Below are 12,971 nucleotides of genomic sequence, written 5' to 3'. Positions count from 1 at the left end.
CAACTTTCCAGAGTCCATTCACAGTTGTCACACGTCTCTTGCCCAAAGCCCTTTAAGCAGTCCAAATCCACAAAAGTCCATTGGACTTGCGTATGGAGACTTTACAGGTATATCGTTGAAAGGTATGGCCTGTATTCTAGTAGCCTCCTTTATATCCTGGTAGAATGCAAGGGACGATCTTGAGGTGTGTGATGAAGCTTTTCTTGATGGATGCGGACCATGTTGATTTCGTTTCCATACATTTCTGGTAGCCCCTGCTCGTAGATCAGCCTCAGGATCTCCTCCTGGTAGTACTGCAAGTTGATTTTGCAGTTGTTCTTCACCCTGCGAATCTTAAGTTTGCCTCGGTGACAGTAGCTGGCAACCACCATGAACCATTTCAGGAAAGCCTCTTTGCATGCTCGGACCCCATTTTGTGAAGCGCTTCATACCTTTGTCTCTGTACATGATGGCTCTTGGTTTGCAGCACTCGGAAAGGTACACCCACGCCTCATCCAATGTAGCGACTTACTGCCACCTTTGGTTTGCCAGATGCCGCTTGTACAGCTTCCAAGCATTACACTTGCGTTACCATCGTTGGGCATCAGTAAGGTGATGACCGCTAGCCTTGAACACCTTTTCAAGATTCAGTTGTTGGCGGAAGGTGCAGTTAACAGTTCCCAAAGACACATTTAGATGATTCGCCATCTGTATTTGGGTCGGAGGATTCTCTTGCATGACCATTCTGCAAAGTTTCGCCTGCATACTGGTGGTGGCTTGTGTGCACGACCGTGTTCTCGTCCCCTTTGTTGGAGAACCGAATGCTGGGGCCATGGAATCCTTATACTTGCTGATCACATTCTTGATTAAAGTCAAATAAACGTCACAACCCTTGTTCTTACACCGCTTCCTGATCATTGACACTGAATTTTGCATCGTAAAGGGCTACAACATAACCCTCCCAAAAGTGATTCAGTTTTGGTGGCATTGGGGGAAGGAATCGCATTTGGTCAAACATACACGGAACAGCCTTCTGTATTTATGTTGCAGCATTACAACTACACTAATAACGCTTATTAGTTTATCACGTATCACCTTAGCAAACTACACAGAAGCAAATATAAATCTTTCTTCAACATGACACATCTGCCCACAAGAAAGTATAAAACCCTGTACATAATATGTAAATTACATCCAGTTAAATCTAGAAGTATACTCACATATTAAACACTAACCTGTCAACTAAAGAAGCAAATGGCTGAACTAGAAGTGATGAACCCATAATGATCAGAAGATCACATTTGGGAAAATCATCTTTCAGGTTATTGAAAAACCTAGTTGGTAAATTTTCTCCAAAAAACACTATATCGGGTTTAACTACAGTTTTGCATTTTGGATCATCACACTCTGGTATTTGATCAGCAAATATTTTTTCTGAAAGAAAAGAAATGCATAAAAATATATACCACAAACTGGAGCATAGAAAGATGATTTACATAAAATAATAATTCTTGTTTGAGTTTTGGTTTTAAGTCCACTTTATGCCTAGGACTGATTCCGAACAACTTGTGCCTCAAACCCAGGACTCCTTAATTACAAGTTGATGACTTTACCACTATGCCATTGGCGATGCCACAATAATTCCACGTTACTTATGAAAAAATATCGTAATTTCAATGACCTATTGATTTTAGCAACTAACTGCCAGGGAAGGCTACACACTACATTTCTCTGAGATCACTAACGACGCTTGTAGTCTTCTGCATGCCTTTTGCATGCGGCACTGCTTATTTCCTAATGGTTTTGTGAACGGTGGCAAGCTAGGCATTTGATATTGAATCAGCATTGAGAAGACAACTGGAAAAATTAGTTGAGGGGTTAAAGTAGAACTCTCAATTAGAAAGATAGATAAATTAAGACAAAATGTAGCAGATCTTTTACTGGTCAAATCTTCTCAGCTTTAATTTGGGTGATAGAGGAGCACTCCAACATACCTCCATACATTATCACATACAGATTAAGAAAGTGAATATACAGGGTTTGTCCGGAAAGTAATAGGACTGATTTTTTTTTCGCCGCGACTGTACTTCGGAGCGCGCGCGCACTGACTGTATTCGGTAGAGGGGGTTCCTACCTAACCTACAAGCGGCTAGTCAGTTGTCTCCGAGCACCCGGAGAGTCAGGACAGGCTTTTTCGCGCGACGTGTTTCTGTGAGTGGTGCAAGCCGAAAATGCAGCGTTCGTTAGAGCAGAGGTATGCGATTAAATTCTGTGTGAAACTCGGTAAATCTGCGACAGAGACGTTTGATATGATCAAGCAGGCTTACCCAGATGATACAAAGAGGCAACCTTTCGAGTGGCACACGACGGCGTCTCCTCGCCCAAAAAAGGCAAGAATGAGCAAATCCAAAGTGAAAACGATGCTCATTGTCTTTTTTGACATCAAAGGCATCGTCCACCATGAATTTGTTCCTCCTGGACAAACCGTCAATGCCAAGTTTTATGTGGAAGTGCTCAAGAGACTCAAACGAAGGGTCAATCGGGTCCGACAAGACATCGCAGCCGACTGGAAGTTGCACCACGACAACGCCTCGGCTCACACCGCCTTTCTTGTGACCAGCTACCTGACCAAGGCAGGCATCCCAACGCTTCCGCAGCCGGCCTACAGCCCAGATGTGGCCCCCCCCCCCCCGGACTTCTTTTTGTTTCCTCACCTGAAAAGGCCGATGAAAGGCAAGCATTTTGAGACGACAGAGGGGATCCAAGCATCTTGCACCGCGGCTCTAAAGGCTATTCCGGAGAATGCCTTCCGTGACGCTTTCAATGATTGGAAATCGGGTTGGCAGGGCTGTATCGACGAAGAAGGAGACTACTTTGAAAGTTTTTAAAGAATTGTAACGATTGGCTCAATATTTTTTTTTAAATCGACTCAGTCCTATTACTTTCCGGACAAACCCTGTATCAATGTAGTATATAGTTGGTATGTAGTTTTAATTATCCTGGCAGTTAGTAAATTAACCAAAACAGAAAAAGACAAAGTAACAACAATAGCCTTTCCTAATATTCAAGGCAAACCCTTGAACTAAATATTTGCAGTCATAATTAGCAATTATAATATACCTCGGGAATGTTTTAAATAAAAAATATGCAAAAATGAGAAATTACCCTTCATCCACTCCAAAGTGTAAGGTTTATGACATCCAAGACAATGTGACGTGAAGAAAGTTCCATGAGCTTCCACTATTTTTTCACCTGGAACTCCAGCTACTCTCTCTAATGTATCAATGTTCTAAAGAAAAAAAAAAGGATGAGTTCCGCCAACAGATTTTGTAATTTTAACTAACTTTGAACTAAAAGTATATTTTACTAACAGTTTCGTTTGAGAATGAGAATGACTGTTTAGGATGGAAAATTTGAACTTAAACATATATAAAATACCACCCAACTGATACAGTGGAGTCCTGATTTTATATATTTTTTTAATATGATACAATTAATCTCCCTGGTCCCAACAAAGCAACATGGTATACAATTAATTATCCATTGCTGGATTCAGGTGCATACAAGAAATGCATTTTTGTATCTATAGGGAAATTAACTCTCTTTGGAGGAAGATAAATGCACATTAACAACAACATAGGGGAAACTAATATAAAATTACACGATCAGGTTTTAATTTCCTCAAAAATTTACATTGAAACCCCAATTTTATGTTTCTGGATTTCACATTTTATGTTTGGTTCCACAAAGAACATTTAATCAAGGTTCCACTGTATTTTCCAACCGTTCACTCTCTGACAATTACTTATTTTCTAGTTATACAAAAAATCTCAATGATTTTTGCTTAGAGAACTAATATTTAAAATAAGTTAACATTTGTTGTATCTTTACACATGAACTCTGTCATGTGAATTTTGTAGCAATTTGCAACAAAGTGTGGCATGTTGCTGAGCTTGCTCTCGGGTCAACTCATGAGAAACCATTCAAGGTTGAGAACATGAGTCAGTGATACAGGATGGTGGTTTCCTAATTGTCAGGTGCTATTTAAAGCTTGGAGTTGAGTCTCAGTGGTATTTTTGACCATGCATACCATGGCTTGTCGACAAGTCAGCTGTCTCCAGTCTACAAGCACTAGATTTTCTTCACTGCAGATGTAGCATTCAACTTCTTTTTCAACAGTGGTGTAGGGGCAGATGAACAACAAGTTTCCCCTCAGTTGTTTTCATCGTAATTCCATGGGTGTGGGCCTCAGCACATGGTTACCTGTCTGGTAACACATACGCATGACCAGGTGATAATCAGTACCTAGTCTGTTCTACTGAACATTTAACACCTGTGTGGAGGCTCATCAATCTCTGTCTCCCAAAACAATTTATTCATCCTGGTAAATGTGACTGAATACCTATACTATTATGGAGTGAGGGATAAAATCAACTATAGTGTGTCTCAACCTTAAAAGTATGAAAGTAAATGGAGTACTTCCCTCTCTCTCTAATATATGAGTTTCGCCAATAGCTCTGTCCTTCTCTACCACTGCTGCCTTGCGAGATGTTACAAAATTTACAACATGTAAAAGTCAAAAATTTCAAACAGTGAAATCATTATCCTGTAGAGTTTTTTATGCTCTATTTACTGACGGCATTATATAACCTGTCATAAATTAATGTGATCTTGATTTTTCATAATTATGCAATTTTGCAAAACGCTTAATTTTTTTCTAGTAAATACTTTAAAAGCCATAAATATCAAACTGCTTGAACAACTTCACCAATTATTTTTCTACAGGATCTATGATGTTTGTAGATATGCTATTCTTTGCCTGAGTGAATTAATTTGCTTACGAGGAGAGTTTTATATATACACACACATACATTGGATATTTTGTATAAATCATCAGACCGTAACACGAAAAAGTTGGTTAGCGAGAAACGTTTCAACTTGTTGCGATACACATGCAGACCAAGCGAGAAAAGTGTTGACCATTGTTTGAAGTTATTTTTAGAATGCATTGTTACTCCACAGCACCGTTATTTATTCCGCAATCGTAGTTTGTTTATGTGGGCTGTCTCACGTATCAAATTCATTGCGTGCGATCAAGTTTACAATTCAGTTGCAGGCAGTGACGTGCACTGAGGAGTAGCTAGTCTAGCAGAGATAGATCAATCAATCTCACATCTCTAATTATTTTCAAATCACAATATTTATTATCTTGAAGCCTCAGTTCATATGCAACATTTCTTTCCACGTGCTTCTCGTCCCTCGATGTGATCAGCTGGCAAGCCTGAATACCCTAGCTGGCTCTTCTCCCGCCTTCCCAGATCCAGGTATAGACAACCGCCTGAAGCGAAAGGGAAGATTTCTGCCTGTACCTCCCTTGCCCCTTTGCCCCCCCGCTCCCATGGTTGAAAGTCCGTGGTTTCAGGTCCTCCAGTCTATCTCCTATAGGACAGATAGGGGATTGGTTTCCCTTCGATTCCTTTGTAAATCCTCTAAAGAACTCAGGGGAAAATTTTCTGCAGTACTTATGTTCTCTGTATTTACACAACCTTCTAAACGTTGTATGATATGGGATGTAGTTTTATTTCTATATGAATGGGAACGTACTTGTATTATGTGCAGACGTAAATGTTATGGTTTCTTTTATTTTTTTCAAATATGGAATATATAATGATTAAATAACAAATATTTACTCACGCTATCTCTTGCTCTCGTTTTAGTAGTGTTTTTTAAATATTCTAATAATTTGGCCTCCAATAAAAAAATGGGTAAGTTAAACAGTCATGAATACGGATGTATTAATTTGGGCAAGAAAACGTGCATTCTAATTGTTGTTGTTGGTTTGGTTTATTTTACTTCACCTTTCTGCCACATTTGGTTATCGCGAAAATGAGGATGAGTGATGATATAATGAAATTGATGAAGGGACCTCACAAAGAACAATTCAGGCTGGGATTCGAACCCGTGACGAGCGCGCATTCTTGTTCCTGTGTGTTGTACTCTGCAGTGAATAATGAAATAATTTGGAATGTAAAGTGTATCCCAGAACTAAAAAAGCCAAATGAAGAAGAAGAAACTACAAAAAAGTGTGTTTTGTTACCTGTTCATCCACTCTAATAAATTTAATTTTTGCCACCTTCCATCACTTTTTCTAGCTGTATGGATTTTATCGCGATAAGTAGCTTATGAGCTTATGGAAGTCATGAGGGACAATCATAAACAGAGAACTCTGGACTCCTGATTTCACAGTGCCCTGCAGATGCACTGGGAGAAAATTATTTGTATTTTCTTTTTCCTTTCATTAGCTTGCTTTTCCATCACTTTACCTAACTTCTGCCATCACGATGAACGTTGATTAAATTAAACAGATGAAAAGTGGTTACAAAGGAACACTAATGCACAGGCCAAGGCTCGAGCTCGGATCCTTCAGTAACGGGATCGTGAGATGAAGAAATTAGGGAAATCAAGGAATGCAATTTTTTTTGGAAAAACGTTAATCATATGCAAATATGGTGTTTCAAAAATCCAATTGAAATTTACGTACCACTGAGTAAATATGCAGTTTGCTTTACCGACACCAAAGTATCCGAATAGTTAGAGATAGCTTTCCACTCATCGTTGTTGTCGGTCGACCTCCGTGGGGAGTGCAAGTAGCCCCGGATCGGTACCAGGTGGACACACATAGTGGTTTGGATCCCACTTTAAACTATGGGTCCAGTCCCGATTAGCTTTTATGTACATAAAGTGGACTTAAACACCAAATCAACCAACCGCGGGGTAGTGGTTATCACTGCACTCTATGACACCAGGAGTTTGGGGGTTCGAACCCCAACCTCGGCATGGGTGTTTTTTGTGTTTGTGTCTTCATTAATTGCAGGGACGGCGACAGGGGTGGGCACGGGTGGGCAAGCGCCCACCCAAAAATTCCTGTGCCCACCCGCTTGCCCACCCAATCAAATTCACTAAGTATTTACATTCATTAAGTATTTACATATACTTGGGAAATGTGAATGTTTCAATAAATAAGTGTATTCTGGTATTCATTACATGTATATTTTACTCATGAATATTATCTATACTAGAAATGTTCACATATCATCATCCCATAAAAAGCTGTCTTAACTTTGTCATTAAAAAGCAAAAGGAATTAGAGATTTTGAAACAGAAAAGCTGTGACCAATTGATACTTCTATGATTAGAAGCAGCTACTAGGCCTAGGAGGTGCAAAATTATGCAGGGTATGATCAAGATGAGATCAGGATTTAGGGTGACTTTGAGGTCTGCAGCTCTGGGCCTTCACTGGGGAAAAACTGCTTTGAAAAGTACGACATAAAGAAAAAAAATGAGGTACTTCGGATGTGATGAAAAAATGTAGAAATACGTATAACTAACCACCTTATGTAGCTTGGAGAAAAGTTATAACTGAAACTTTGGAGGGGATTGGGGTGAGGTCTTGGTGTTGTAAGGTCCGGGTCTTCACATATATAAATCCCGGCCTGGGTATGATTTTAAAAATCTCTAAATAAACAAATAAAAAACCCATCTTAGCGTCATGTCATCTTCAAATATCTACATGGTTTACAAAATAACAACTTTGTATTCATTCTACTAATAAATACTAATAAGAAGCAATCACAATAACCACTACAATACCGAGGTGTATAAATTTTGATGTAACAGTTATCTGGGTTTGGGATGCAGAATTATTGAATTAATAACGGTTGGCTACTTCTATTTAGAAATCTTCGTTCCTCGCATAAATTTAGCCTATCAGTTACGTAATCATGCGATTTTTCTTGTGATTAACTTACGTAGAATTAAAAGAAGAAGGAGTTGGTAGGAAAGCTTTGTTTTGAGGGCGTCAGAGAACTAACCAATCACGATGATAATGGTTTAAACTTTAGAAGCATCAGAGGTTGAACCGAAAAGGTCAACAGAATCTGTAGATGCAGATGAAGTAAAACAAGAAAGTATTATCACGAAGTATGCAAAATAATTTTTTGTTTGTTTGTTTTCAAATCCACTTTTATGCTCAGATAGGCTAATCGGGACTGAACCTACAGTTTAAAGTGGAGTCCGATCCACCAGGGGAGGGGGCAGTAGAACTCAGAACCTCTTTGAATTGAATTTTATTTTCTTCCGTTGACCATTGATTAAAAGAGCATTGTAAGGCGACAACATTATGCCATTGGAGAAAAAAGTATACAGAAAGAACGTGTCATCTTATCACCACAGAAGATGCGTTCATTTAAGAGGGTGTATTGCCAGAGGGAAGCATTTAAGACTTTCGGAAAACAGCGTTATTGTACACGGAGTTAGCTGCCTTGATCCAACAATATAACACTGTGAAATTAAAACTACCACCTCAACTTTGGAAGGGGTATGAACTAATGCAACTCCACTTTTGGAAGAGTAAATTGTTGCTGATTTGACTGATTTGTTCTATGTGAAGTCACTTTTCTGCTAATTTTGGCTAATGGCGAAGATGAGGTTCAATGGTGATTAGATGAAAGTGACGAAGGGTGTAAACAAATACACGCAGACACTGAAAATTCAACCCACCCACAAATTATTATTTTGACTGTGGTTCCAGGCGCCAGAGACTAGTTCGCCTGCAAGATTGAAGTTTCAAGGGTATACTGGGTAGGATAGAGCTGGTTGACATTTGAGTGTGTTCGATAGTCGTCTGTGAAAAAGAGATGAATTACCGGGTATGGTGATCAATTTCGATGAATTCCTTGTGTCCAAATTCACATTCTACAAAATGTAACTATTTGTTACCAGTGGCGAAGCGTAACATTTTTAGGTAGTCATCGCAAGATTTGCCAAACGTCATGGTCGATCTTTCAACGGAGGGGGGGAGGTACAATATATCTGTGCGATAAACGCCAAGGTCATTGCCAGTTCAATGTAAAAGCTCATACTACAGACCTTACGATTACAAAAGACACATAATTCTATCCCATACGATGAGAATTATTAAATATGATCAAATCTGAAATGAAAACACCTCAATTGTCACGTTTAAAGGTCTTTAATGGTCCGCCGTCAATTGTGTTTTGATAATGAAAAGCAGATTTCATATCGTTCAATGTGTACTTTTCCTCTTAACAAGTGGAAATAGCAGACATTCGTATTGGTGTGCCCAGTATTTTCGAAGAGCGGAGGGGTTACATGTACTTTTTAGTAGTCATTCATGAATTCCTCATTTTGCCACCTTTTCCTGTCTGGACGTTCTTTTTTTTCTTTTTGTAAGATTATTGAGCCTAAGCAGGGATTATGACCCTCACCACCCCTCCTTGAGCAATCCACTGTACACTCGGAAGAATCTTGATGACTCCAGAGAAACCTTGCCGTGGCTGTAAGCATGGGGATGCGGGCTGAAAAAAGGACCTGTTATGACCCAGACCTTCAAGAGTGGGACAAAGTAGAGGTTGTTGGACCTTGTCGTAGGGTCTGCCTGTTCGGAAGCGTTCGGCTGTTCTCGGCACCGACAAAGACAACAGGGATTCGCACCACTTCTGCGATGAGCTGAGGCTACTAACACCATTGCCTTCAATGGAAAACTTGGCGGGAGGGTTTGGCGCGAGGGGTAGTACTGGGGCCTCATATCGATGTGCTAAGATTAGCAAATCTCTTGCGTATTTCCAGCAGTTTCATGCTGTCGCTTGGATTATTTCGCACAATTATGCAAGTATGCTTACTTTTTTTTTTACTTCTTCTCTAAAATATTCAAAATGCAATATTTTCATTATTCTGCAGGTCAATGCCGCATCTCCCGATGACCAGACGCCTCGCCTCTGACTTGTTACCTTAGTGCATGCAGGGGTGCTCATCCCCCCAAAATTTGCGGAACAATATAATACAGACATATTTAAGCAATATATGTATACATTAGGTACTTTAGGCTTTCATGTTTGCTAACATAAAGCCTGTCATTGTTAGTGTACTGAACCTTATTCTTAATAGTTTGTCTGCTTGACTAACCTTGTATTAATGCGAACAGCACGGCCACTCCCATCCAAACCGATTGTAAAGGCATAAGAGCTGATGTTTCATTTCAACCCCAACGCCGCGATCACCCACAGGTAGGTAGAGAAACTGTACATAATAACCATAACTAGAAATCAATAACAAGTCAATCAAACGAAACGACCCCCCCCCATTTCCTATGACGCAGGTGCGTCAATGATCCCCCTCAGTGCATGTGTTCATCTAACCATACGTGTGTTACTTCTCCCGCATGAGTAACGAAGACTTACTTCAGAAAACGAATAGCAACTTAGGAAATGTATTCAATTCTTAACAGATTTTTCAATGTTACTTGATTATTACTTTTGGGCGATAATTTTATCAAAATAGCCTTTCATGAGCCTAGGGATACTTTATGCAGAATGAACAAAGAATTGTTTTTTCCATTTGTGTGTGTGTTTACATTCCCAATAAGATATTAATTTTAATCCAAATACTTAGTAGCGGCGATTAGGAGGAGCGAGGGGGGAGTTTCCCCCGCCACATTTTGCAACTTGTTGCACCCGCACTATGACCTCTTAATGCCTAAGACTCCGCACTATGACCTCTTAATGCCTAAGACTCCGCACTATGACCTCTTAATGCTAAGACTCTTATACCAAAAATGTAAACTGTCCTTGCCCCCACATTTTGACACCCGATCGCCGTTACTGCAAACATTCAGATACATTTGTCAGTTGCAATAACCTTGTAAGCCAAGAAAAGTGATCATTAACCCCCAAGTTTCAGTCAAAACTCATAATTTTATGATGGAAAATCAGGAACATGTATTTATATATGACCTTACATTTATACATACCTGCCCACCCAAATCTATCAATATACAGCTTCTGTCCACCCGGTCGAAAATTTCTGCCGCCGCCCCTGATTAATTGTATTGTACCATCTTCGTGATTAACCAAATGTGACAGCGACGCTAAGTAGCATAAATCAAATCATTGTGATTGTTTAATTTGGTTTGATTTACTTCGCTTTTCCTACACTTTTGGCTAATCATCAAGATGGTACGGTAAAATTGATGAAGGGAGAAACACAAATAACACCCATGCCCAGGTCGGGGTTCGAACCCGGGATCTCTGGCTTAATAGTCAAATCAACATGTTTTGGATTTTCGACAGTGGGTGGGATTAACACGTGTTTCCTTTCAGTAGCCCTTCCTCATTTTGCAATCCTTTCCTTTCTTTGACGTTCTATTTTTAGGAATACTGGGCCCTAAAGGGGAGAGGGGGATTATGACCCACACCAACCTCCCTTGGGAAAGCCACTGATTGCTACCCCAAGTGTCGACATCACCGAACGTCACTGGTTGCAGGCAGGTGCCCCGGTTCGTAGGAAGTGTAGTGTACTTTATTTTCCATAAAAAATGTATCTTTATGTTTGGTTTTGCATTTACTTAATTCTGTTTATGTAAAGAATACAACATTCAACGAAAGAAGTAACAATAGTTCTTTCGTGTATTACTAGGGAGACAAATTTATGGTAAATAAAAACTGAGGAGAGCGGTAAATAAAATGTTAGATCAGCGGTATATACCAGCGGTGGAAAAAAATTAAATTGGCACACACTTTTTCATCATGAGAGGAAACAACATACAAAAGAGCTATAAGTTGATAAACTACTTCATTTTTATAAACTGTACACATACACAGGTACTTAGATTTCAACTGTAATTGCCAGTAGCGGCGATTGGGAGGGGCAAGGATTGTTTACTTTTTTGCTAGACAAGGCTTAGTATTTAGAGGCCATAGTACAGGGGCAAAGAAAGCTAGCAAGTTCAATGAAACTGGAAGTTGAGTAGACATTTGGGGGAAGAAAGGAATGCAGCTTGACAGGGAGCAAAGTTTTCGAACTGAGATTATGTGCATGGGAAATCTCAATTTGCAGCGTCTTCCTGATGTGATCGAAAATAAAACGTTCTTCAGCTGCAAGTGGTAGGAAACTTTAGGCAAACGTTTCGTTACAAATCGACAGTTTCCGCGCACAACCTCGATTGCCGGTTTTTGCGTGTTTTCTACTTAATTTGATGATATTTCACGGTTATTTCGCGAAAAAGCATTCATTTCGTGGAAAAGCACACATTTCGCATTAGTTCGCGAATAAAACTCGTGCATATTTCATCATTGGGGTGTAGTTACGTGCAGAATGTTCAAAATTGCATCTTTTTTTCACATTTCGCGATTTCGCGCATCGTGAAAATTCAATATCCTTATGTATTACACATATAATGCAAATGTAAAATGGTAAATAGTTACGTCGAAATATAAATATTTACATGCAAATCTTGAGGTAACTATAATTTTTTTTTTCCAAAATGCATCAAATACATAGATTTTGATGTTTCCTATACGATATTAAGGAAGTAAATTTGTTGCAATCATTAGGAATTAACAGCGACTCGATGCGAATCCATTTGTTGATCTGGCAATGCCGCACTCCATTTAACCCATACTGACTTTTAAGGGGTGAGACGCTCTATAGCAGAGAACTTGAAATTTACCTTTTTTGTCAGGGTACTTGGGTCTTATTAGGATTGGGGAACCCTAGTAATCCTCCCGTTATTTCACACACTAGTATTTCAATTCTAGCATGACCCATATTTTTTTTCTTGTTGTTTCTATTACATTACAAATAATTAACACAAAAATTGACATAATTACTTGTTAGGGAGTACTAGGACTGAAAAAAAATTACCTGTGTGTAATGACGAAGTAGAAGTCCTTTTTCATGCAGAAGGCGGATAAAATAATGACAAACTGTTGGCTTGAATGAACCTGGAAATAGTTCCTTGGCTAAAGCAAAGAAAGGGCGGGGGTTCTCTCTAAAAAAATCTATTTCAAATATTGCCTGAGGATCTGGAAGATTGTACTTCTGAAGGTTATGGTAGAGGCCAGAGCCTGGGCTGCGGAAGTCTGGAATCCCTGCAGCTGCAATGTATAAATGTATTTAGAATTTATAATGGATAG

General features: G+C 39.4%; 1 protein-coding gene across 4 annotated transcripts in view; it reads right to left on the bottom strand.

Annotated features, from left to right (window-relative positions):
• The window catches only part of Sirt2 (Sirtuin 2), a 39,893-nt gene that overhangs the window by 7,346 nt on the left and 19,576 nt on the right, over positions 1–12,971 (bottom strand). For all 4 annotated transcript variants that reach the window (XM_083119954.1, XM_083119952.1, XM_083119951.1 and 1 more), the window contains 3 exons: positions 12,700–12,932; positions 3,145–3,268; positions 1,215–1,413 (listed from right to left, as the gene is read on the bottom strand). In XM_083119954.1, coding sequence (XP_082976080.1) covers positions 1,215–1,413; positions 3,145–3,268; positions 12,700–12,932 — 556 coding nt within the window. The remainder of the gene's footprint in view (positions 1–1,214; positions 1,414–3,144; positions 3,269–12,699; positions 12,933–12,971) is intronic.

Source organism: Lepisma saccharinum, chromosome 3 (assembly GCF_977018435.1).
Source record: "Lepisma saccharinum chromosome 3, izLepSacc3.1, whole genome shotgun sequence".
NCBI classification, from domain to species: Eukaryota; Metazoa; Arthropoda; class Insecta; order Zygentoma; family Lepismatidae; genus Lepisma; species Lepisma saccharinum.
The sequence above is the reverse complement of the archived record's forward strand: the minus strand, read 5'-3'. Positions and strand labels throughout refer to the sequence as shown.